Consider the following 22,391-nt stretch of genomic DNA (forward strand, 5'->3'; position numbering starts at 1 on the left):
AGTGTGTGGTAATCATAGAGCCATTTGTCTTCTTAGTATAATAGGAAAAGTGTATGGTAGGATACTTATTGACAGAGTTAGAGAAAGAACAGAGAAATTAGTTGGAGAAGAACAGGGAGGCTTTAGGAAGGGAAGAGGTTGTGTGGATCAGATATTCATTCTTAGATCTTTAGTGGAAAAGTTTCTAGAGAAGGGAAAGAAGTTGTATGCAGCTTTCATGGATTTGGAGAAAGCATATGACAGGGTGGATAGACAAGGATTGTGGAAAGTGTTAAGAATATATGGAGTAGATGGGAAGTTGTTGAATGCTGTGAAGAGTATATACGATGGTGCGAAGGCTGCAGTTCGTGTGGATGGTGAACTAAGTGAATTTTTCTCTTTGAAAGTTGGGTTGAAACAGGGATGTGTCATGTCTCCATGGTTGTTCAATCTGTACATGGATGGGGTAATAAAAGAGGTACAAGGTAGGGTAGTGGATGTTGGAGTGGCCCTGGTGAGAGAGGATAGTGTTTGGAAACTCCCTGTACTGTTGTTTGCAGATGATACTGTGTTGTTGAGTGAAGACGAAGGGGAGCTCCAAGGCTTGGTGGATGAGTTTGGGAGAGTGTGTAAGAAACGGAATCTGAAGGTGAATGTAGGGAAGAGTAAAGTGATGGTCTTTGAGAGAGGTGAAGTCAGTGAATGTACAGCGAAGTTGGATGGTGAGGAATTGGAAAATGTGAGTACGTTTAAGTACTTGGGTAGTGTGATGAGTAAGGATGGAGGTTTGGAAGGTGAAGTGCTTGAAAGGGTACAGCAGGGAAGAAAGGTTGCTTGGTCTTTGAAAGCAGTGATAAGAAACAGGGATGTGAGCATGGAAGTGAAAAAGTTACTACATGACAGTATTGTGATACCAACTCTAACGTACGGAAGTGAAGCTTGGACGTTGTTGGAAGGACACAAGTCAAGAGTGAGAGCAGTGGAATTGAGTTATTTAAGAGGAGCCTGTGGAGCCACATGGAGAGATAGGCTGACGAATGAGGATATAAAGGAACGTTGTAGTGTTGATGTGGATGTGATAGGGAGCGTTATGAGGAACACACTGAGGTGGTTTGGCCATGTGGAGAGGATGGAGGGTGAAAGACTGACGAAGAGAGTGTATGTGAGTGAGGTGGAGGGGGGAAGAGGGAGGGGGAGGCTGAGGATGAGATGGAGGGATGGGGTGGAGAGGTATATGAGAGAGGGGTGTGTGAGTTGGGAGCAGGGCAGTGAAATGGCAGGGGACAGGGTGACTTGGAGGCGATTTGTTTGTGGCCACCCCAAACGGGATTGAGGCATCTGGCAATAGATAGATAGATAGATAGATTTTTTTATTTTTTTCCACAGAAAGAATAATACAGGCATAATTAAAACATAACTATGACATTATTGAAGTATGTATGATAATTCATCCATATTGGGTATGAATCATCCTATATCAAGTAATCAAGCTGGATGCACTGTACAGATTCCAGAGTTAATATTGTTTCATTTCATTTGCTTTGAACTCATTTAAGTTTTTAGACTGGACGATCTTTCTTCCACTCCCTAGACTGTGGAGACATATACAACATAGCTATGTCCAGCTTCCCACCATTGTTCTGTGAGCTCCACCCCCAATATTTCTACTTTCATACTCTGAAACTTTATCCATTTCACTTTTAATTTCTTACCAGTCATAATCGTCACTCCTCCTTCAGGTTTTCCATCTCTGTCATTCCTTCACTCATTATAGTCATTCCAACCCAACAGTATCAGTATCATTCTTTAATTTTGGTTTCAACTTGACATCAAAACTTACTTTCTTTAATATACTGTAGTTTCAAATTTATATTTTCACTGTCACAACATTTTCATAAGTCTTTACACTATGTTTTTTTTTGTAATACACTTATTTGCCTTTGTGTGGTTTCGTTGAATTTTCTCAAAATTTGTAAAGTTACACTGCGCTTTTCCTGTTTTCTCTTTTTTCACTTCTTTCGTATCAAATTCCATCTTCTTAACTCTAATCATCAGTATTTTGAGCATGTCATATATGTTAATCTCCATGTCAAAACCTTCAAACTCTGAGACCTCCTCCATCTCATTGTCATATGTGTACCAATACACTTCCTGGCTGTGGTCAGTCTTCCTCAGCTGTCATACCATACTGTGCAGTGAACATCCACTTTCTACTTCATGTGGGTCACATCTGTTCACTTTGAACATCAATCCCAACCAAGGCAGAGACATTCAACAATCCCACAACTATAATATATAGGTAGTGGTAGATAGATGGATCTCCCAACAGACACCTTCTCCATTTGACCAGTCACCCAGTCATGTATTTACCTATTACCTATTTACCTGTGTGTGTGTGTGTGTGTGTGTGTGTGTGTGTGTGTGTGTGTGAGAGAGAGAGAGAGAGAGAGAGAGATGGTTAGTAAAAAAGTGTAGGAAGACAAGGGGGATGGTTACTGTACCTTGCTCAATCCCCATCCTTTTACCTCTTTCCTCATTGCTTTCCTCCAGCCCAGTTCAAATTGCCATATAGTGATTATTATTGACCATAACTTAACATTAGTATCTCATAGAAAATACAGCTGAATGTTGAGTTTGATCTTAGGAATAAATATATGTTTTGTGAACATGTTGCTATATTTTCTTATTTGTGCAGGTTCAGGCTCGAGTGTCTACAATTAGCAGCTCAGTGAGTGAACTGGAGGACCTTGCTCGTCAAAATGATGTGATTAAGAAATGGATAGAGGAGTATCAAGTAATTGTGGAAGAGTTCAAGAGTCGCCCTGCAAAGTTACGGCATGAAGCATCGAATATGGAGATTTCTCAGCTGAATGACCTACGCTCCAAAATCATGGAGAAGCAAACCATCTTGGATGAATTGGAAATCAAGCAAATGAACCTTGCTCCAGATTCTGCTGATACTGATATTCGTGACCAGATGAATCATCTAGAGGAGGAAGTTACTAGTCTCATAGACTCTCGAACAACTACTAATCACCTGATTGAAGAATACAGAAGGAAATTGCAGCATGTCTATGGATGGTTTGATACTATTATTAAGCAGTTGGAAAAATGTGATAAAAGTGATAATCTTGACACAGCAAAAAAATCCTCTGAGGTTCAGCTGCTGTGGAACCAGTTTGAAGACGCCCAGACAATGCTTGCAGATCTGAAATCAAAGGCCAGTGATATAATGCCTGAACTCTCTAGCTTAGATGTCCAGCAAGTTGAGGAACAACTGAGGTCTGTTGAGAAGAAATACTCAGATCTTCAGAAACGTGTTGGTAAAAAGATGCAGGTTATTGAAATGACAAGGAAAGGGTATGAGGACACCAAAACTGATATTCTTACCCTTCAGACATGGATACAAGAGAAGTTGGAGTCTGTAAGGAATCAACCTCTGCTTGGCTACACCAGCAAGAATACTGAAATGATGTTACTTGATATCAATGTATGTATGATATTTTCTCTATTTAATAGTAATAGGTTACAGTCAATACCGACACTTAAAAGTAGTTTCATTTTTTTATTGCATTTTTGCCATAGATTTCTAACATGTGTAGGTTGTCTGAAATTTTCTCTGAAAACTTGCAGGTGCCAATATTATTCTAAATTTGGTTTTGCATATAACCCTAAATCAACCAAGGTATAGGGAATAGTATTACTGTAGAGTATATAGTATATCTTGGCAAAAAGACTTCACCAATGCTTGGCTCTTTGATCTCCTAAAACTCTGAACTAGTCTGTAGAAATCCTGTTTACTATTAGCAAACAACCAAGCATTATCATCTGCATAAAGTGGGTCTGTTTTGAAATACCGTACTTGTACTGTAGCCCACGATTTACCATTGATCATTGTCCCCACCCCTCAATCCACAAGTTATTTTGACCTATAAACTGTGACCCACCTCAATAGAAGGCATGGCTCTGACCATGATGTACGGCAATAGAAATCAATTAAATTGGAATTTTCTTTAGTTTTATTATTTTGGTGCTTGTCACGAGTAAAGTACAGTATAATAAATGGTAATCTGAATATTTGCTTACCAATATTTCAGTAGCCCTCTACCACCTCACACCCAAAAGATTGGTCTTTGGTGAAATAAAAAAAGAAAGTACAGTACAATATATATATATATATACTGTATATAGTAGTCCCTCATTTATCCGGACGCTTAGTATTCAGACGTGTTCGTTATCTGGACCTTGGCTCTATTAAACCATTATCCAAATTTACTTGCTATTATCTGTACGTAAAAGTCCCCGAGAACTTCGGCCGGCCAGCCGACATGTTCAAACATTCGGTATCGTGGCCGCTGGGCTCGAGCCATGAGCTGGAATTAGTCCATAACCCGCAACCAGAACTAAAATGTCCATCCACCCCTGTACCGAATGGTCAAAGCTGCACGCTCGTCCAATCTATCCTAATGACCCTCAAGCACCCAAGTAATAAGTCTGTAACCCGCAAGTGGTGTCAAAACATCCGTACACGTCCCCACCTAACGTCCAATGTCACACGGCCACCAAGCTAAGTCTTTCCCAACCACCATCACCATCAAACACAGACCACAAGCCACAAGTATATGTTCGGTGACAGCGGTCGTCCACCTCTTTATCAAACATCAAAAGTCTGACAGTCACTGTGAGTTGTGTTTCCGCATTGCCACTCGGTATCTAACAGACCGCAAGCCATGAGTAAATGTACAGTAAAAGCACCTGTCTGCATGTTGACAGAAGGGGGAGAATCATGCTCACAACCTCACATCTTCCATTCTTCCATCCCTCGTCCATACCCTCCCAGCTCCCCTCTCATTCCCTCAGTTCCTACCCTCCTCCATGGTGATTTATTTGATTACAGTTGGTCATATCAAAATTCTGAAGTGACCACAAGCAAGCTCATGAAATTCTGCATCTAGAGATACTTAACTCTTGAAAAGTATTGGCAAAATTTTGCACTAGGATAGTGGGAGGTTATATGAAGGTAAGTTTTACTCCTGAACACTTTATGCTCACTGCATTTCTGTTCTTGTACTTATCAGTTTTATGTGTTTTTATTAGCATATCTTATAGTATAAGCACCAGCGAAGATGATGGTATACTATTTATACCAATATAACCAATTTCTGATGGCATATTTGGCTGTGGAATTTTTTCTGAGCCTCAGGAGCAATCACTCGTCACAGAAAACTGATTTTCAAACCATCTTCAGTTTTTTGTGGATTTTTGTTGGTTATGCATTGTTTTTATTATGTTTAGCATTAATGTGGATAATCCTATGTGTGTTTTGATGTCTCAGTTTGGCAGAATAACTGGAAAACAGTTCCAAAATTAGGAGGGATGCTGTACATACAGTCCTGTTTAGGTAGGATGTTCTTTGGGTTTCAGTGTTTTGTTTTCTTCATGGTTTTCTTGGTGTTTAGCATTATTACTTTGGATATTCCTATGTGTGTTTTGATGTCTAAATATGGCAGATTGACCTGAAAACGGTGCCAAAATTAGGAGGGGTACTGTACACACAGTAGTGTATAGGTAGGGTGTTTTTAGTTTTCAGTGTTTTTTTGGCTTTTTTTTGGGGGGGGGAGTTGTTGAAAATTATTTTGGATAATCCTATGTATGTTTTGATGTTAGAATATGGCAGAATGACTGGAAAACTTTGCCAAAATAAGGAGGGGTACTGTACAGTGAAGCTACAGAATGTGGTGAATGATTTTGGCGTATCGGATAGAGCCAGGATTCCGGGGGCCTGAATGGTGAGCGAAGGAAAGTGTGGCCCATTGGATTGGACAAATTAGGACTGTCTGGACATTGCTACTCCTCATCCTGCCCTAAGGTGGGAATGGATGATGATGAGGCCGAAAAAAGCTCATCAACTTCGCAGCAATATCAAGTTGATATTGATCGTTTTCTTCAATATCCTGGGGATTGATATATATGAGGTGCTACCCAAAAGTTCCTGTAATTTGAGTATTGTAGGAAAATAAGTTACCTTACCTCCTAGTTCTCACTGTCGCCTTCAAAGTAACCCCCTTGGGCACGTGTACAGTGGCCTCAGTGTCTTTTCCACGAGTCCATGCATCCCTGGAAGGCTTCAGGCGTGATGGTCTTGATCACCTCCTGTGATTCTGTGTGGATCTCCTCAATGAAGTCCAATCGACACCCTTTCAGTTATAATTTCAGCTTGGGAAACAGGAAAAAGTCACAGGGGGCAAGGTCAGGTGAATAGGGTGGGTGAGGAATGACTGCCGTGTTAGTGGAAGCCAGGAACCGCCGGACAACAATTGATGTGTGGGCGTGGGCATTGTAATGATGCAGGACCCAGTCCTTGTTCTTCCACTGTTGTGGATGTTTGCGGCAGATGTTCTCCCTCAGACACTGAAAACATCACAGTAAAATTTTCCTCTGACAGATTGACCAGGTGGGATGAATTCCTTGTGAACAATCCCTTGGATATCAAAGAAAATGATCAACATCGACTTGGCATTGCTGCAAACTTGATGTGCTCTTTTTTGGCCTTGGTGAATTGAGAGACTTCTATTGCAATAACTGCTGCTTTGTCTCCGGGTCATAACCATAAACCCATGATTCATCACCAGTTATGACCTTGGAGATGAAGGTGGCATCATCTCTGACCTGATTCTTGGACTCCCTGCAAACTGCAACGCGATGTGCCTTCTGCTCATCACTCAGCAGTCTTGGCACAAATTTTGCAGCGATGCATTTCATGCCCAACACATCCAACAAAATGCGTTGCAAGCTCCCGTATGACAGACTAACTGTATCACAAACATTGTGGATAGTTCGTCTACAATCTGCAAGGATAGCCTGACAAACATTTCCAACGTTTTCTGGTGTTGTTGCCGTTGACGGTCATCCAGAATGGTCATCGTCTTTGACAGATGTTCGTCCTTCCTGGAACTGCTTGTACCAGAAAAATCTTCGGCTTTGGGACATGGCATTGTCACCAAAGGCTTGCTGAAGCAACTGGTGAGTTTCTGCAGCCGTCTTGTTGATCTTGAAGCAGAACATGATGCAGGTTCTTTGTTCCGTGAGGTCCACCATTGCAAAACCACCAGACTACCTACACACTATGTTACAATAGTAAGTGTAGCTCAACAACACATCCACTCCCAGACACGGCCAGGGTTACACTGATGCACAAGGGGTGCTGCTGACTCCTCCTAGCAACAAAAGGCAAAACTGCAAACAGTTGGCTCCCTTTGTTCAAATTACTGGAACTTTTGGGTAGCACCTTGTACTGTGTATATATATGTAAAACTCAAGGACAGTGCACCATCAAAGCTGTTGCAAATAACAGTGTAATATTTAACAGACATAATTCTTTTCACATTCTCTATGAACCAGTTGTACCAAAAAATTATGTGGGGAAGCTTTTTTTTTTTTTTTTTTTTTTTTTTTTTTTTTTTTTTTTCTACATCACAGACACTGCAGTTTTCCTGGGCAATGGTTTATGGGTTAATCTGCCTCATTGATGGTCTATCCATGGTTTTGTTTGAGAGGAAAACAGCCAGTATTACTCATCCAGGCTGGCATATTAGAAGTCTTTAGAAAATGTAACTAGGGTAATAAGGGGATTAAAATAAAGATGAATATCTGAGCAGTGTAAGGTTTTCAGATGACATTATTCTATTCAGTGAGTCAGGTGGACAAGTACAACAGTTTATAGAAGACTTATATAGAGAACACCTGTTTTTTTAGGACTCAAGATGAATAAGATAGAGACAAAAGTCATGCTTAATAATGAGGATCATGTTGCAGAAATAGGAATCCAGAATGAAGTTTTAGAATTAGCTGGTGAATTTGTATAGGCTACTGAGGACAACTTGTACAGACTGACCTGTCATTCAGACCTGAAATAGGTTATAAAACTAGATTAAAGAGCATTTGGTAGACAAAGGAGCATATTGAAGGGCATTTTACCATTGTGTTTAAAATGAAACGTTTTTAAATTGATGCATCCATATTGTAGTCACTTTCAGCTCAGAGACATGGACAGTGGCCAAATCACTGGAAAGAAGTTAATTAGTTCCCAGAGATGTATGGAAAGATCAGTGCCAGGAATCACTTCAAGAAATAGGAAAGAATCAGCTTGACTATGGAAACAGACTGGTGTAGAAGACATAGAATCAATAAAAAAGAAGAAACGGCAGAGGGCAGGCCATATTTGTAGATGACATGACAACAGACAGACAAGGAAAGCTGCAGATTGGGTAATAACTGATTTAAAAAGACCAGTAGCATGAGCAGCAGCTAGGTGCTTTGATGAAATAAAAAAATTATGTCAAGAGATACATGGTCCCAGACAAATAAAAAAGACTAAACAATGAAGGCAGAAAATATGTTTGAGATCTTAGGGTTCTGGAAAGAAAAGATACAGCACAAGACCTGGATAGGTGGAAACATTTGGGAGAGGCCTATGTCCTGCAGTGGAATGTTACAGGCTGCTGCTGCCGCTATATATATATATGTATAGATAGACAGATAGATAGATAGGCTTTACCTAGGTAGAAAGCTATGGTCATGCATACCAGCAGTGCCCTGGACCCTTGGAGCCCACCCCTCCTAAGTTGTTTGCAAAAGAAAGTACTTCACATTAGCCCATTTTATGTATCATTTTTTTTTTTTTTTTTTTTTTTTTTTTTTTTTTGTAGTGCAGTAATTAAGTTTTTAATGCAAACTTTTAATTATCATAAAACAGTAATGCATTTCTTGCCTTCCAGGACTTATCAAAACAGATATCTGCAAAGAAGATGCTTCTTACGCAGTTAGAAAAAGCTGTTGAAAATCTGAAAGGTGACATAGACGACTCAGATTTACAGATTTTAGAAAATTTTCTGGTTAAGACTGTAGATGAACAAGGAATTCTGTATGCCACTGTCATGGAAGTAAAAAATGATTTGATTGTATCATATGAAGAACGACGCAGCTTTGAGCAGTCTCTTGATCAAGTACAAGCATGGATGAGTGGCAAGTCAGATGAAGTTTTGGCTCCAGATTTACTACCCCTCAAATCTGAAAATGCTGTTCGTATAGTAGAAAAGTATAGACGACTTGACAGTGAACTGAAACAATATGCCGAATCAAGTATTGCTGGTGTAAAAAGGCAGGGTAGTGCTTTGTTTAAAGATTGCACTGAAGAGGAAAAAGATTCCCTACATGGTATATTGACTGATGTTGACGACAGGATGAACAATCTCCGCCAAACCATGTGTGGAACATTGAACCGTTTGTCAAACCTTTTAGAAGCAAGGAGAGACTTTGAAAGAGAGGTTGATATTGCCCAGAAATGGCTTCATCAAGCTGAAGTTGCTTTACAGACAGATCCCAAGAACCTGAACACAGCAGAAGTACTTGCAGAGCAACTGAAAAAGCTTGAAACCATGGAAGATGAACGTGAAGATGCCAACCAGAGAGTAACAAGCATTACAAATTTGTGTGAAGACCTCTTACCTTGCCTTACTGAAGCTGATAAGTTCAGCTTGGGAGAGATTGTGAGAGACATTCAGGACAAAACATCGAGAGTGAACTCCTCCATTGGTGATAAAACAGACCAAGTTCGAAATACCATCACACAGCTACGCCGCAACACTGAATTGATTGTGCAAACGACACAGTACTTTTCATCCATTCAGAAGGAAATTAAATCACTTAGTAGACCAGTGGGTCGCAGTGTTGAAGATGCCCAGAAGATTCTTTTGTCTTATCAAGAATCTCTAGGAAAACTCAATGAGTTTAGGAAGGATGCTGATGATGTACAGTCTAGTTCTAACATTAGCATTGGTGAGATGAAAGATGTTTACAAGCAACAGCAAGATCTTAGTCAGGTTATAGAGAAGCATATTATAAGGACACGACAGCTGATCCTTATTAGACAGCAGTATGCATCTCTAATTGCCGAGATAATTGGCTTTACAAACCGGTATAACACAGTTGTCAAGGATATTGAGCAGACAGAGATGACAGTAACAGATAAAATTCGGAAATATAATGATGTTATAAATAAAATTCAAGAATGTGAGGCTCTGTTGACATCTGCTCAAGATAAAGGGTCAATCATTAGTGAAGAGGGAACTGCAGAGGATCACAATGCCATAATGGAGCAACTGCAGATTGTGAAGAACAACTTAAGTGCTCTACGTCGTGAAGTGGAAAAGCGGCACTCTGAACATGAAGTATCAGCTGAGAGTCATAAACGAATCCATATTGAACTAAATATGACCATGGAGTGGTTGTTGGAACAAGAATCTGAGCTGAAGACTCGACCACTTCTTACCTTAGAAGTGGAGAGTGCCAATGAAGAGCTTGAAGCTCATGAAGAATTGGCCAAGGACATAGAGGAGCAGCTCGTTAAGATAAAAAATGTCCAAGAAAAAGCCAGATCTGAAGTTGGTCTCCCTTACATCTTACAAGAAAGATTATCAGAGGCAAATATGATATTGTCCACATTCCCTCTTGAACTGGAATCAAGACTCAAGTATCTGAAAGATGCAAACATGCTTCGATTGGATTATGAGGACTTTACCACAAAGATAAGGGACTGGATAAATGCTGCTAACAAACGCATCAGTGATGATGATGGTATTGACTTTGATAATGTCAAAGCAGAATTAGAAGATCACATAGCTTACTTCTCAAGTGAAGGTCTGATAGGAGAGTCTCTTGAGCAGTTAGGTAATATTGCTGAAAGAATTGTACCATCATTAACAAGTGAAGATCAAGATGAACTAACAAAACAGCTTGGTGAACTTACAAAAGATCTAGATAATATAACCAAATCTGCAAGAGATCACAAGGCTCATCTTGAGAAGAATGTTCAACTGGCACAAGAGTACACTGAGATTGTAGAAAGTGCCAGAGGCCTCATAGATGATGCTAATGTTAATACTTTAACTAATGATACTGCTATTAATGTAGCAGCATTGAGAATCAACTTGCAGAGGATGGATGAAGAACGTACGCGACTGTATGATCAGAGCTACATCATCAATGACTTTACTGAAAAGGCAAATGAGCTCCTGCAACAAGCTAATAAAACAAGTCATGTTGCTATTGGTAACCAGCTCCTAGAAATTACACGAGAGTGGAAAACTGCCATGGAGGGCATGGAATCACGACGTGAAGCTCTGGCATCCCTGATCACCAAGTGGCAAGACTATGATGTGGCTATACGGAGTCTGGAAGTGGGCCTCAATAACTTGGAGCAGAGATTGCATAAGGACCTTGACACTACTGCCTCTGATAACTCTGACATGGAGGTTGTCAGAAAGATTATACAGGTAAGAATCTATGTTACAGAATTGTGCATCATTTCTTGAAATGTGTGGATTATAATGGCTTTGTGATGTCTAAGAAAGTACAGAAGGTCCACTTTTTCTGGCTTCCCAGCAATCTAATTAATTATGTAAGTTTTTAGCCTTACCTTCAGTTCCATATCTTCAGTTTGAAGTGTGATAAACATTTGAGGGCCTCTGCAACCAAGTTACCTCAGTGACTAAAGCAATACATTACTGTACAGATATTTTGCAGCAATGGCAATGCAAGTTCAACAAACTTAACACACCTGTAACATTGTTATGAAGCAGCAAGCTACCTTTTTCATTGTTTCTGGATAATGCTTGAAGTATGCCCAAAGGGCACATCAGACCTTCCAGAGAAATATTTAATTGTGATAATTAGCATAATTACTTTACAAATGATATATTAGGTCAGTGATGTTCAGTGCCTCCCCAACATGGGCTTCCATCCTATCCAACACCCATCAGAACACCTTGCAAACCATACAGAACAATGCCACATGCATCATCACTGGCTGCACCAAAACTGCTCCAATAACTTGCTTACACACTGTGCTGAAGTCCTCTCTGTTAGAGAATATCCTGATATGGGAGGCACAGTTCCGTACAGCAGCATGTGTCAACTCTCAACACCCCTGTCAGTACATGATAGAGCCACTTAACACAACCAGACACGTAAAACGATCACCATACAAACATTATCAGACCCTCTTTGACAACATTCCACCTCCAGACATTCTAATACTTATTTTGCCTGCAGAGTATTACAACAACTTGATCAGAACATTATACAGCAAGCCACCACCTCTAAATATTCACCCACAGAGACATTCTTAAAAAAAAGCTCAAAGAGTTCACCTGGCTAGGCATAGATCAGGATGTCACCCACCTCTCCTCAGTTACCAGCTTAGATTTTGGCTGGGTGAAATCACAGATGATATAGTATGTTGTGCTTGTAAACTAGACCTACACAACGTAATACATACACATAATGGAGCATTGTGCAGCACGTGCCTCAAATAGACACAGACACAACATCAGTGGTGTAAGGGACCTATGGGATGACCCCTTGGAGCAGTTGCTTACCTGCGGTTGCTGAGTCTGCCTGGCCAGGCGAACTGGGATTAATCAAGAACAACAACAATAATTGAATATATGATCAAGATAAATTGTCAGAAATAATGAGCCCTTTCTGTATGGATTTTAATAATTCATTTGAAACTGATAAACTGATGAGAGCAATTCAAATACAACATGCAGCAGACTCTTGTTTACTTAATGGTTCAGTAGTGATATATGTGGGGATGTAGGAAAAGAGTGCTCTCTACAGATTCCCAGGATGTCTTAGAGGATGCTAAAAGGGAGGGGGGGAATGGTATAGACCAAGAATCCTCTTATCATGTAAATATCTACCCACAAAAAGTTTACAGAAACTTTGAGTCAGAATTCCATGCCTCCCTAGAATTCAGGAATCAGATTAGGATATTGTGACTTTGTGGAATGATAGAGGTAGTGAGTGAATACTATATGAGAATAAGGAAATTGAAAGTACTGTAGCTACTCAGGGAAGAAAGCTGTCATACCAATGAAGTGAAAGAATGGAAAGGTGCAACTAATAAAAGGTCAGGTATGAACACTTGTGTGCAGATTAATGAGGGAGTTGGTCTGCGTTGGATGATAAGAGTGAATGATTATGAACATATCAAATTGTGGTGCATGTAAGTCAGATTGTGTTTGAGATGAGTGCAGTGGCTTTGATTAAGCATATTCACCTTACAGAAGTGTAGAAGATAATGGTGATTAGTAATGTTTTTTTTTTTTTTTAAATTATTGTGAATAAAGAATAATGTACATGTTTTTATTTTTGACAGTCCTTAGAGGAGGAAGCTGAGGACCTAGAGGAGGAGATTGAGAGTCTACAGAGGCAGGCAGAGGTGGTGCTACAGTACTTACACACTGTCAGTGCTGTTGCTTATACAGCTGCCAAAGAACACCTTGAAAGAGTCATTCGTCGCCACCCTGAGTGAGTATGAGACTATAATACCTTAATGCGGCCTCCTCACAGTCTCCTGACACTGCACTAAAGTTTCATGGTCATAACACTAGGAATAAAGAGCTTTATACAGTAATTTCAATGTTTTCTCAGTTTTTTCTTGAATCATATGTTCTGACAGATATAACAGTAGGTGGTGTGGGAGGTGAGGAGATCAGCAGGTCAGTCCTATTGCTGATAACATACAGTAGTGCTGAAGCAACTGCCATGCAGAGTGGAAACAGATTGACACTGTATAAATTCTGCAGTTACTTGCAATGTGATTACCATCTCAGTTGGGGCTGATCTTTGCCTTTGTTGATTTTGTTATTGTATCTTTTGGTAAGTTTTCTTGGAAAGTGCTGAAGACAGGAAAAACACCAGGAGCAGCAACTGTATTGTGACTAGAAATGTTGCATGGGGAAAGGAGGAAGTCATAGATAACTTAGAGGCTATGCACACTAATAGACCCAAGGGAGTGCCTGTGGACTGAGAGGAAGATATTATAGTTTCCTCATTCAGTGTAAGAGAAGAGGTGGGATTAGAGATGCAGGACTTGCAGGTATTTCTTTACTGAGTGTAGCGGGAATGTTTGTGGCATTGGGCTGACTGAGAGATTGAAGACAGGGAAGAATTGATATTAAGAACTACAATTTCATGGAAGGCAAAGGATGTGGTCTTTAGCTATTGATAATAAAATATCCAGCAAGAAGGTTTTGAATGTGTATAGAAATTTATACAGAAAATATTCTTGGATCTAAAAAAGACTTTTAACAGGAGATAGGTTGGTTTGTGGAAGGTACCAAGAGTACAGTACTGTACTGTTTTTAATGGAAGGTATGTGACACAAAATTTTACAGAGTATGTATGAATTAACAAAAGAAGTTGTGATGATAGATGATGCTCTGAAATGAGAGGTTCATTTTGAATGTAGAACTGAATGTAGACTTTCATGTCATTATGGCTGTTCAAAGTGTTTATGGATAGAGCACTGAGAGAGTTGATGAAAAACATGAAAGGCGTTGTTCTTATGAGAGAGGTAATTAGGTGGAACTGTCTGCACTTCTATTTGCAGATGATGCCGTTTTTACTAATATATAAGGAGTCTGCAAAAATGGGTAGAGGAATTTCATCAAAATTGTCTATGAAATCCAAAGTTTTAAAGAGAATGTTGGCAAGACCAGAGTGATGATTGTAGAAATTATGGGTGTGAATTTAAAACAATGGTTAACCTCAAGTCATGTCTTTTGAGTGACATGAAGGGACATAAGGAATAACAAGTAAATATGTGAAGAATCTTTTGTGGCAACTGATATGCAGTAGTGTGAAAAATAAATAATATTCTTCAAAGTACTAAGACTGTGTATGGAATAGAAAGTGAAAGACTAACAGTGTATGAGAGTATAGCAGATTATAGGAGGTGAGGTAAATTAAATACAGTGTACATGGTGGAATCAAGGTGGGAGAGTATATTACAAAGTGGTGTATCATGGGAAGCATGGCCATTGATTTAGTCAAAACCATCACTCTTAAGATACGTAGATAGGTAATTGGTTTTGGTGATTACAGGTACTTGGACTATCATCTGATGTGTTCTGCATCATAGACTATCATCTGATGTGTTCTGCATCATTGTGTTAGTTGTCAGCATACTGAAAGAAAAGTCTCTCTCTCTCTCTCTCTCTCTCTCTCATACTGTAGTACTTCATTGTATCTCTCATTTAATCATTGTGTCCTTACATCATTTCATGTTTTTACGTTTATGGATTCCCCTGACCTCTACCTTGTGTTATCAAATGCAGCATGTCATAAAGCAACGGTTGTAGGTCCCGTAGAGTTAATGGGCAGTACTTCAGTTGCCATTACTGGCTTTGTGGCCCTTCGGCAATCTGTTTTGCAAATTACACCCTGATATTCTTTTTTATGTTCTGAATGTCTAATATCAACATACTTTGCCTCAGTAACTTACTAGAGGTGATAAACATGTAATAGCACTCATTAAAGGGACAACATGCGCAGCGCAACCCTACAACCTGGCTACTTATGAGGTTTTGAGGTTTATCACTACGGACAGGGTCCGAGGAGGTGCTACAGTGTTGCCAAGTGCTTACCTCGGAAGAGAGACGCGGCCGCTAGAATGCTTCAAAATTTGACACAAATCAGCCAAAAACTTTATTTTTGGTGAATTTTTTTCTGCTTTTTCACACGATTCGCGTCACTGCATTTATGTGCCACACCACAAAGAACGCGATTTGCGTCAACGTGCCTGGGAGGGTTAATCATTGGAGAAGAGAATTATCAATTCTCCAGTGCCACCTTGTATGCAGCTGTATGTGTTACTTCATTACACAAGGGATAGCTGAGGACTCTGGGGGAACACAAGCAAACTTCTTTAAGTAATAACTGAAGATTACGGATTAGTTGTAGTGTAACCAGGCATTGCTGTCATGTTGTAAGGTGTTACCGTTCATATATGTAGCACTCATTTAATCACAAACTGTAAGTGGAATTTCATACTGTGTTGCTTGGTAGCAACAGGATGTTGCTAGCCTACATTGCTATAGTATCTCATATATTTCATTCCTTCTTTAATGTAGTAGTAATGCCTGCGTACTGGCAGTGCCAGTGAAGTTTTTCAGGGATGTTTATTCAACCAATTTTTCAGAATAGGTGTCACATAGTGGTGTTGTTTGCTCATTAAGTTAACAGTAGGTTTTTGTGCTATATATGAAGAGACTGGTCATTAGTACTTTGTACTGTATATTTTTCCCAATCCAGCAGAAAATTTATGTATTGGATACCTGAATGCTAGTGATTGATTAAACTGAGTACAGGAATAATACTGTAAATGGAACATTCAGACAGCAGCCATAACATAATTGCATACCGAAGGTAGTGCATCCAAAAGTGAATTTTATTATACAGTAGGTACGCACAGCATGCGAGTTTATGGGTGGCAGAGGAGGTCACTTACTAGGAATTCGCACACTGTGAATACATAAACTTACGGGAAAAATTACATATGGACAGCACCCCCCCTTCTTCGGTAACCCTTGACACTCCATTCAGACCTACGTATCATACTGTACAGAGAAACTGTCTAAGACATATTACATAAGATATAGTAAACCAACAATATTATGGCTTTACTAAATCAACAAGGATATGGCTTAACTAAACCAACAAGAATATGGCTGCTCACCTTAACCCAAGAGGACAACAGGCTTGATGGACGTAAGAAGGGGATCCGAGGCAGGGTGAGGCACCTATCGTGCACCTGCCACACCACCCAATACACCACCTTCCTCACCACTCTCGTCACCAGCACTTTCGACATTTTCACTAGCTAATGCATTCACTTCATTCATAAACCCTTCAAAGTCTATTTCTGACACCTCAGACATCGCATCATCCTCTTGATCCTCCCCAGGAAATGGCTCTTCTGATGTTGAAGAGAGTGAATCCTCACTTTCATGAGGCCGTAGGTAACGGTGCTCTTCTGCTGCGGTCTCCTGCTCTGCATTGGCCTCGGGGTAACCCTGGATTTGGGCCATTCTTTGCTGCCATCTCGCCTATTACGAGTTCAATTCACGTACTTTTAAAAAATGCACAAAAATTCGATAAAAAGTAGGTCCTTGCATACAATGAGATTTGCGTACTATGAGTTCACATACTGTGCATACCTACTGTATACTGTATGCCATGCATCGGCCTAGTATTTAACGGCAATATAAAAATTATGTGCAAGTCTTAGGATTCGAGCCATTGAGGCGATGTAGTGCTGCCTTCAGGTGGGTTGGAGCTTAACGGTAATATAAAAATTATGTGCAGGTCTTAGGATTCGAGCCATTGAGTCGATGTAGTGCTGCCTTCAGGTGGGTTGGAACTGCTGCACAGTTTACACACATTCCATAATCAAATGCAAGGGAACATCGGTTCACTGCACAAGATGGCCCTGCAGGGGTGGTTGCTTACCTGTGTTTGATGGGGTTGCTCAGCCAGACAGACTGTGGCTGATCAACAACAACTTCACAGCGCAAACCCCAACACACTGAAGGATGTCTTCCATGAAGGCCTTTCAGATATTATTGCAGTACTGCATAATAGAAGATAATGATTGGGGAATTCATAGGGCTGTAGCACTAGTCGAGCAGGGCAGTACTCGCAAGGTTGAGGGAATGACGGGGAGCGCTGGAGCTCCTGTTTCGTCAGCCCACGGGAGTAGTTCCTGACCATCCCCCCCTTGCTGAACTTTTTTAGTGTTTCAGTCCACGTTGAGTACACTGCTTCCCGTCCGATCAGCGAAGTTAAGCAACGCTGGGTCTGGTTAGTACTTGGATGGGTGACCGCCTGGGAACACCAAATGCTGTTGGCTTAACGTTCTCCCTACGTGTCAAGTGGGGTTGGTGGAGGATTAGTGCCCCTCCCTGTAAAACAATTAACTCTAAGCCCTTGACCACCCCGTTTGGGATACATGGCGTCTGGCAATGAATGAATGAATGTAACACAGAGAGTAGGCCAGCATGCTCTCCAATACAGGTTTTTCTAACTGTCAGTGCCAAATTATATTCACATTACACATTTTATTTCCTTATTAAAAAAAAAAAAAAAAAAAATGGCGTCATTAACCAAGCCTCGGAGTCCCCAAGGGGGAGGGGGGGGGCCATAAATGCCCCCACCATCCACCTCTCTCCTGGTGACGACATAACGAACTGCCTGGAACCATTGTCTGACTCATTTCTTCTTCTTCTTCTTCATTTCTGCAACATTCGCGGCCTTCCCTCTAACTTTCCCTCTGTTGAGCACCACCTCTCCTCCTTTAAACCTCGCCTTCTCTTCTTAACTGAGACTCTTCTGTCTGAGGCAACTGATTGCAAATCCTTTTCTGTATCCTTCTACTTTCTCAATACTCATTTCAAAGCCAATGGTGGCTGTTGTGTATGTGTATGCAACAACTTATCTTGGTCACGTGTTCCTGAACTTGAGTCATTCCCTGACTAATTATATCCGTGATGTTTACTTATCACCAAATTCTACCAACTAGGAAAAATTCTTCGACTGTCTTACTTTTACAGTGGAACACATCCTATCTGTTTCTTCTTTCAGTGAAATTTCCATTCTAGGAGATTTTAATGTTCACCACCACCTTTAGCTCTCTTCTTTCACAGATCCACCTGTGAAAGCATACATCTTTTCTATCCTTATTGACCTAGTGCAGCTTGTACAGCACCATACCCATATTATCCTTGACCACCTTGGAGAGAGTTTCAACATACTTGACCCTCTTCTTTACAACTAGTCCTTCTGCTTACACTGCTATTCTTTCTTCTCCGTTGGGCTCCTCCGATCACAAGCTTATTACCTCAACCTGTTCTCTTGCTCCAGTACGGCCTGTGGACCCTTCAAAGAAACGTCGCTTGTGGCACTGTGGAGCCACTGATTGGGAGGCCTTCAGGCAGTACTTCTTTGATTTTCCCTGGAATGATTACTGCTTCCATGGCTTGGAGCCATCTGGGTGTCCCATGCACTTTACAGAGGTTATTCTCTCTGGGATGGAAGCATACATTCCATTCTCATATCCTTTGACAAATGTAATAAAGCCTTGGTTTAATCACGCTTGTTCTATTGCTGTCCACAACAAAGAGAAGGCCTATAAAAGTTACTGGAGCCAACCCACCCATGAATCACATCTTTCTTATATATCTGCCTGGAATCATGCTAAGTCTATTCTTCGCTCTACTAAAAATAATTTCATCCATGCTAAATGCTCTCAACTCTCCGACTTGAATTCTTCCCGCTCCTTCTGGCACCTTGCCAAAAACCTTTCTAACAACTTTACCTTATCAGCCCTCCCTCCACTTTTCAACTCCAATGGCTCTGTAGCCATTTATTCTAATGATAAATCAAATCTCTTTGCTCAGACTTTCACCCTCCAATTCCACCTTAGATGATTCCGGTGCTGTTCCTCCATCACGCCCCTCCTCTGACTTCCTCATGGCTAACATTAAAATTTCATCAACTACTGTTTTTTCTGCCATCAGCAAGGCATATGGGACTGATGGGGCCTCTCATGTTGTCCTCAAGAACTGTGCTTCCGTGCTTACACCCTGCCTAGGTAAACTCTTTTGCCTTCGTCTGTCAACTTGTACCTTTCCTTCTTGCAGGTAGTTTGCTCTCATTCAGCCAGTCCCAAAGAAGGGTGACCATTCCCAGCCCTCTAACTATCACCCAATTGCTTTAATATCCTTTGTCTCAAAAGTTTTCGAGTCTGTTCTTAACAGAAAAATTTTAAAGCATCTTTCCTATTACAACCTTCTTTCTGATGGTCAGTATAGGTTCTGTCAAGGACGCTCCACTGGCGATCTTCTCACTTACCTTTCAGACTCCTGGTTATCCTCTTTTCGGGACATTGGTGAAAGCTTTGCAATTTTACTTGATATCTCAAAGTCTTTCTATCGAGTCTGGCATAAATCTTTAATTTCCAAACTGCCCTCTTATGATTTCTATCCTTCTTTCTGTGCCTTCACCGATAGCTTCCTTTCTGGTCGTTCTGTAGCTGCTGTTGTAGACAGCCACTGTTCTTCTAGATCTATCACTGATGGTGTTCCTCAGGGCTCTGTCCTATCACCAACTTTCTAAGATGTACATCTAATCCTGTGCACTCATACGCTGATGATTCCACCCTTCACCTTTCCATTTGGTTTCCACAATGTCCATCTCAGCAGTTACTTCAACAAACAAGGGATGAGGCTGTGGCATACCAAATGTCTGACTTGACTTGTATCTCTGTCTGGAGTAAAAGTAAATTTGTTGTTTTTAATGCATCAAAGACTGGGTTCTTACACCTATCAACCCGACAAAATCTTCCATAGGAGTACCCACAAATATTTAATAATATCCAGCTGCTTGAGGTTTCATTCTTTCGGGATTTACCTTGGAAAGATCATATTACATCTCTTGTATAATCTGCTTCCAAGAGATTAGGTGTGCTAAACCAACTCCATACCTTCTTTACTCCAGCACAGTTGTTGACTTTATACAGTACACTCATTTTTTTCATCCCTGTGTAGAGTACAGCTCTCGTGTGAGGGAATGGTCCCCACATAGAGCTGTTCTCAGTAGGGTGGAGTCAAAGGCTTTTCGTCTCATTAATTCTCCTTCTCTTACTGGCTTCCTTCAACCTCCATCTCTTCACCGCACTGTTGCATTTTTATCCCTTTTTTATTGCTACTTCAATGGTCACTGCTTCTCTGAACTGTCTGCTTGCATCCCTCCACCTCTGCGACGGGTGCGTAGCACCCTCGTAGCAACAAACTCTCATCCCTTTTCTGTCCAACTCTATAATGAAAGAGTTAACTGTACTTCTAGTCCTTCGTTTATGCAACAGGTCAACTCTGGAACTGTCACCATCTGTCTATATTTCCTTCTTTCTATGATCTCCAGTCTTTTAAACGCAGTGTGTCCAGGCGTCTCGAAATGAATGGATCTTGACTTTGGCTCTCTTTTGTATTGTTTTTGTTTTCTTCTTGGAAGGAATGGTTTGTGGGCTCCTGGCCTTTGGTTCCTTCTTCCTTGCACACACACACACACACACACACACACACACACACACACACACACACACACACACACACACACACACACACAAGACCATTATGAATATGTCTTGAAAGCGTGAAAAGAACATATGGCGCAGAATATTTTACATGTTATGCTGCATAGTCTGGGCTCCGACTTCTCGGGACCAGCTACGGTGCGGGCCTTGGGTTCTTTGTTCACGACCGGGTCAGCGTACACTGACAAATAGGAGGAAGACCAGACACTGACTGAACAAGGACACACATATATTAACAATAAGTGGGGTTACAATCTATCACACACTGCAGTCCATGACCAAACCTAATAAATACAGAATATCAGCTAACACGGAACAATATGCCTTACACTAAATATCTCCACCTAGTTCATACAGAATATTGACCAACACGAGAAGTACATATCCACTTACAAAGAGCAGTTTCACTTTACAATGCACATGTAATTCATACAATAGTTCAAGTATCTCCTGCTCCTGTGTACGTATAACACTCCTGATACAATTTACCTCAATATACACAGCGCGTAACAGAGACAGAAGCACATTCCCCTTTCACAACCATTTGCATGACGTAGACGGAACCTTACACTACCTATAACTCATCCGCGTGACATAGAGTCTGGGCTAGCTTATGTTGCACACGCATGACATAGGACGAGGGAATATACTGCTTATAATCTATTCATGTGACAGGGATGGAGGATGCTATTATTACACAGAATTCTCATATAGATCAATCTCAGAGAGTAAACCCATATTACATACACTCGGTATATAGAGAATAAGTCCAACAGGGGGGTATGATGACACAGGGACAGGGACACAATACTTGTACGTAATGATAGTTTGTCGTGTATTGCAAGGAGGGGGAGGGAGTCACACTAAGGGGAAACGACCAGGGCCTCCTGTCTCATACCCGCACTGGTTGTCAATGTGAGTTTCGTCCTGGGGTTGCAAATCCACTGATCCAAGTAAAGGGGAAGAGGGGAACAACACTGGGGGGAGTGGGGAGGGTCTGCTTTGAAACAATAACACCACCAAGGGACACAACTGTAACCATAGAGTCTTTTACTCACAGACACAGGCGGAGAGGGGTACAAGGGCATGATGCGAGACCCACCAGACAGGAAGTCACAGGCAGTGGCCTGGCATAGGGGGCGGGCCATCAGGGGTGTGCTCCCGGGGTCGGTCACTGTCAGGATCGCCACGGGTCCTATGGGAGCTGATGGGCAGCCTTCTTTTCATAGAAGCCCTGGTTGAGGAGTGACCCTCTGGACTAGGGCTGAATAAGGCCAGGAGGCGTGCGGCATGGCGCCGGCCCTTGTTCGTAGTAGGGGTCCTGGGGGTGGACCTGGATAGGCCTGGGTCAAGAGTTGGCTGTGGGTGGGGTGGTGCCCCTCCAGGGCTGCAGTCCCATCCAGGAGGGGTGGCC

At 41.2% G+C, this 22,391-nt stretch overlaps 1 protein-coding gene and 1 pseudogene across 1 annotated transcript in view; both read left to right on the forward strand.

Moving 5' to 3' along the window:
- LOC145415676 (uncharacterized) overlaps positions 1–22,391 on the forward strand; it is a 561,483-nt gene that overhangs the window by 254,412 nt on the left and 284,680 nt on the right. The window contains exons 43-45 of the mRNA XM_080284894.1: positions 2,675–3,469; positions 8,757–11,312; positions 13,202–13,353. Coding sequence (XP_080141020.1) covers positions 2,675–3,469; positions 8,757–11,312; positions 13,202–13,353 — 3,503 coding nt within the window. The remainder of the gene's footprint in view (positions 1–2,674; positions 3,470–8,756; positions 11,313–13,201; positions 13,354–22,391) is intronic.
- Positions 17,618–17,737, forward strand: LOC145416935 (5S ribosomal RNA; annotated as a pseudogene).

This window comes from Coenobita brevimanus, chromosome 13 (assembly GCF_032717465.1).
Source record: "Coenobita brevimanus isolate Jiangsu-jjx chromosome 13, ASM3271746v2, whole genome shotgun sequence".
Classification (NCBI taxonomy): Eukaryota; Metazoa; Arthropoda; class Malacostraca; order Decapoda; family Coenobitidae; genus Coenobita; species Coenobita brevimanus.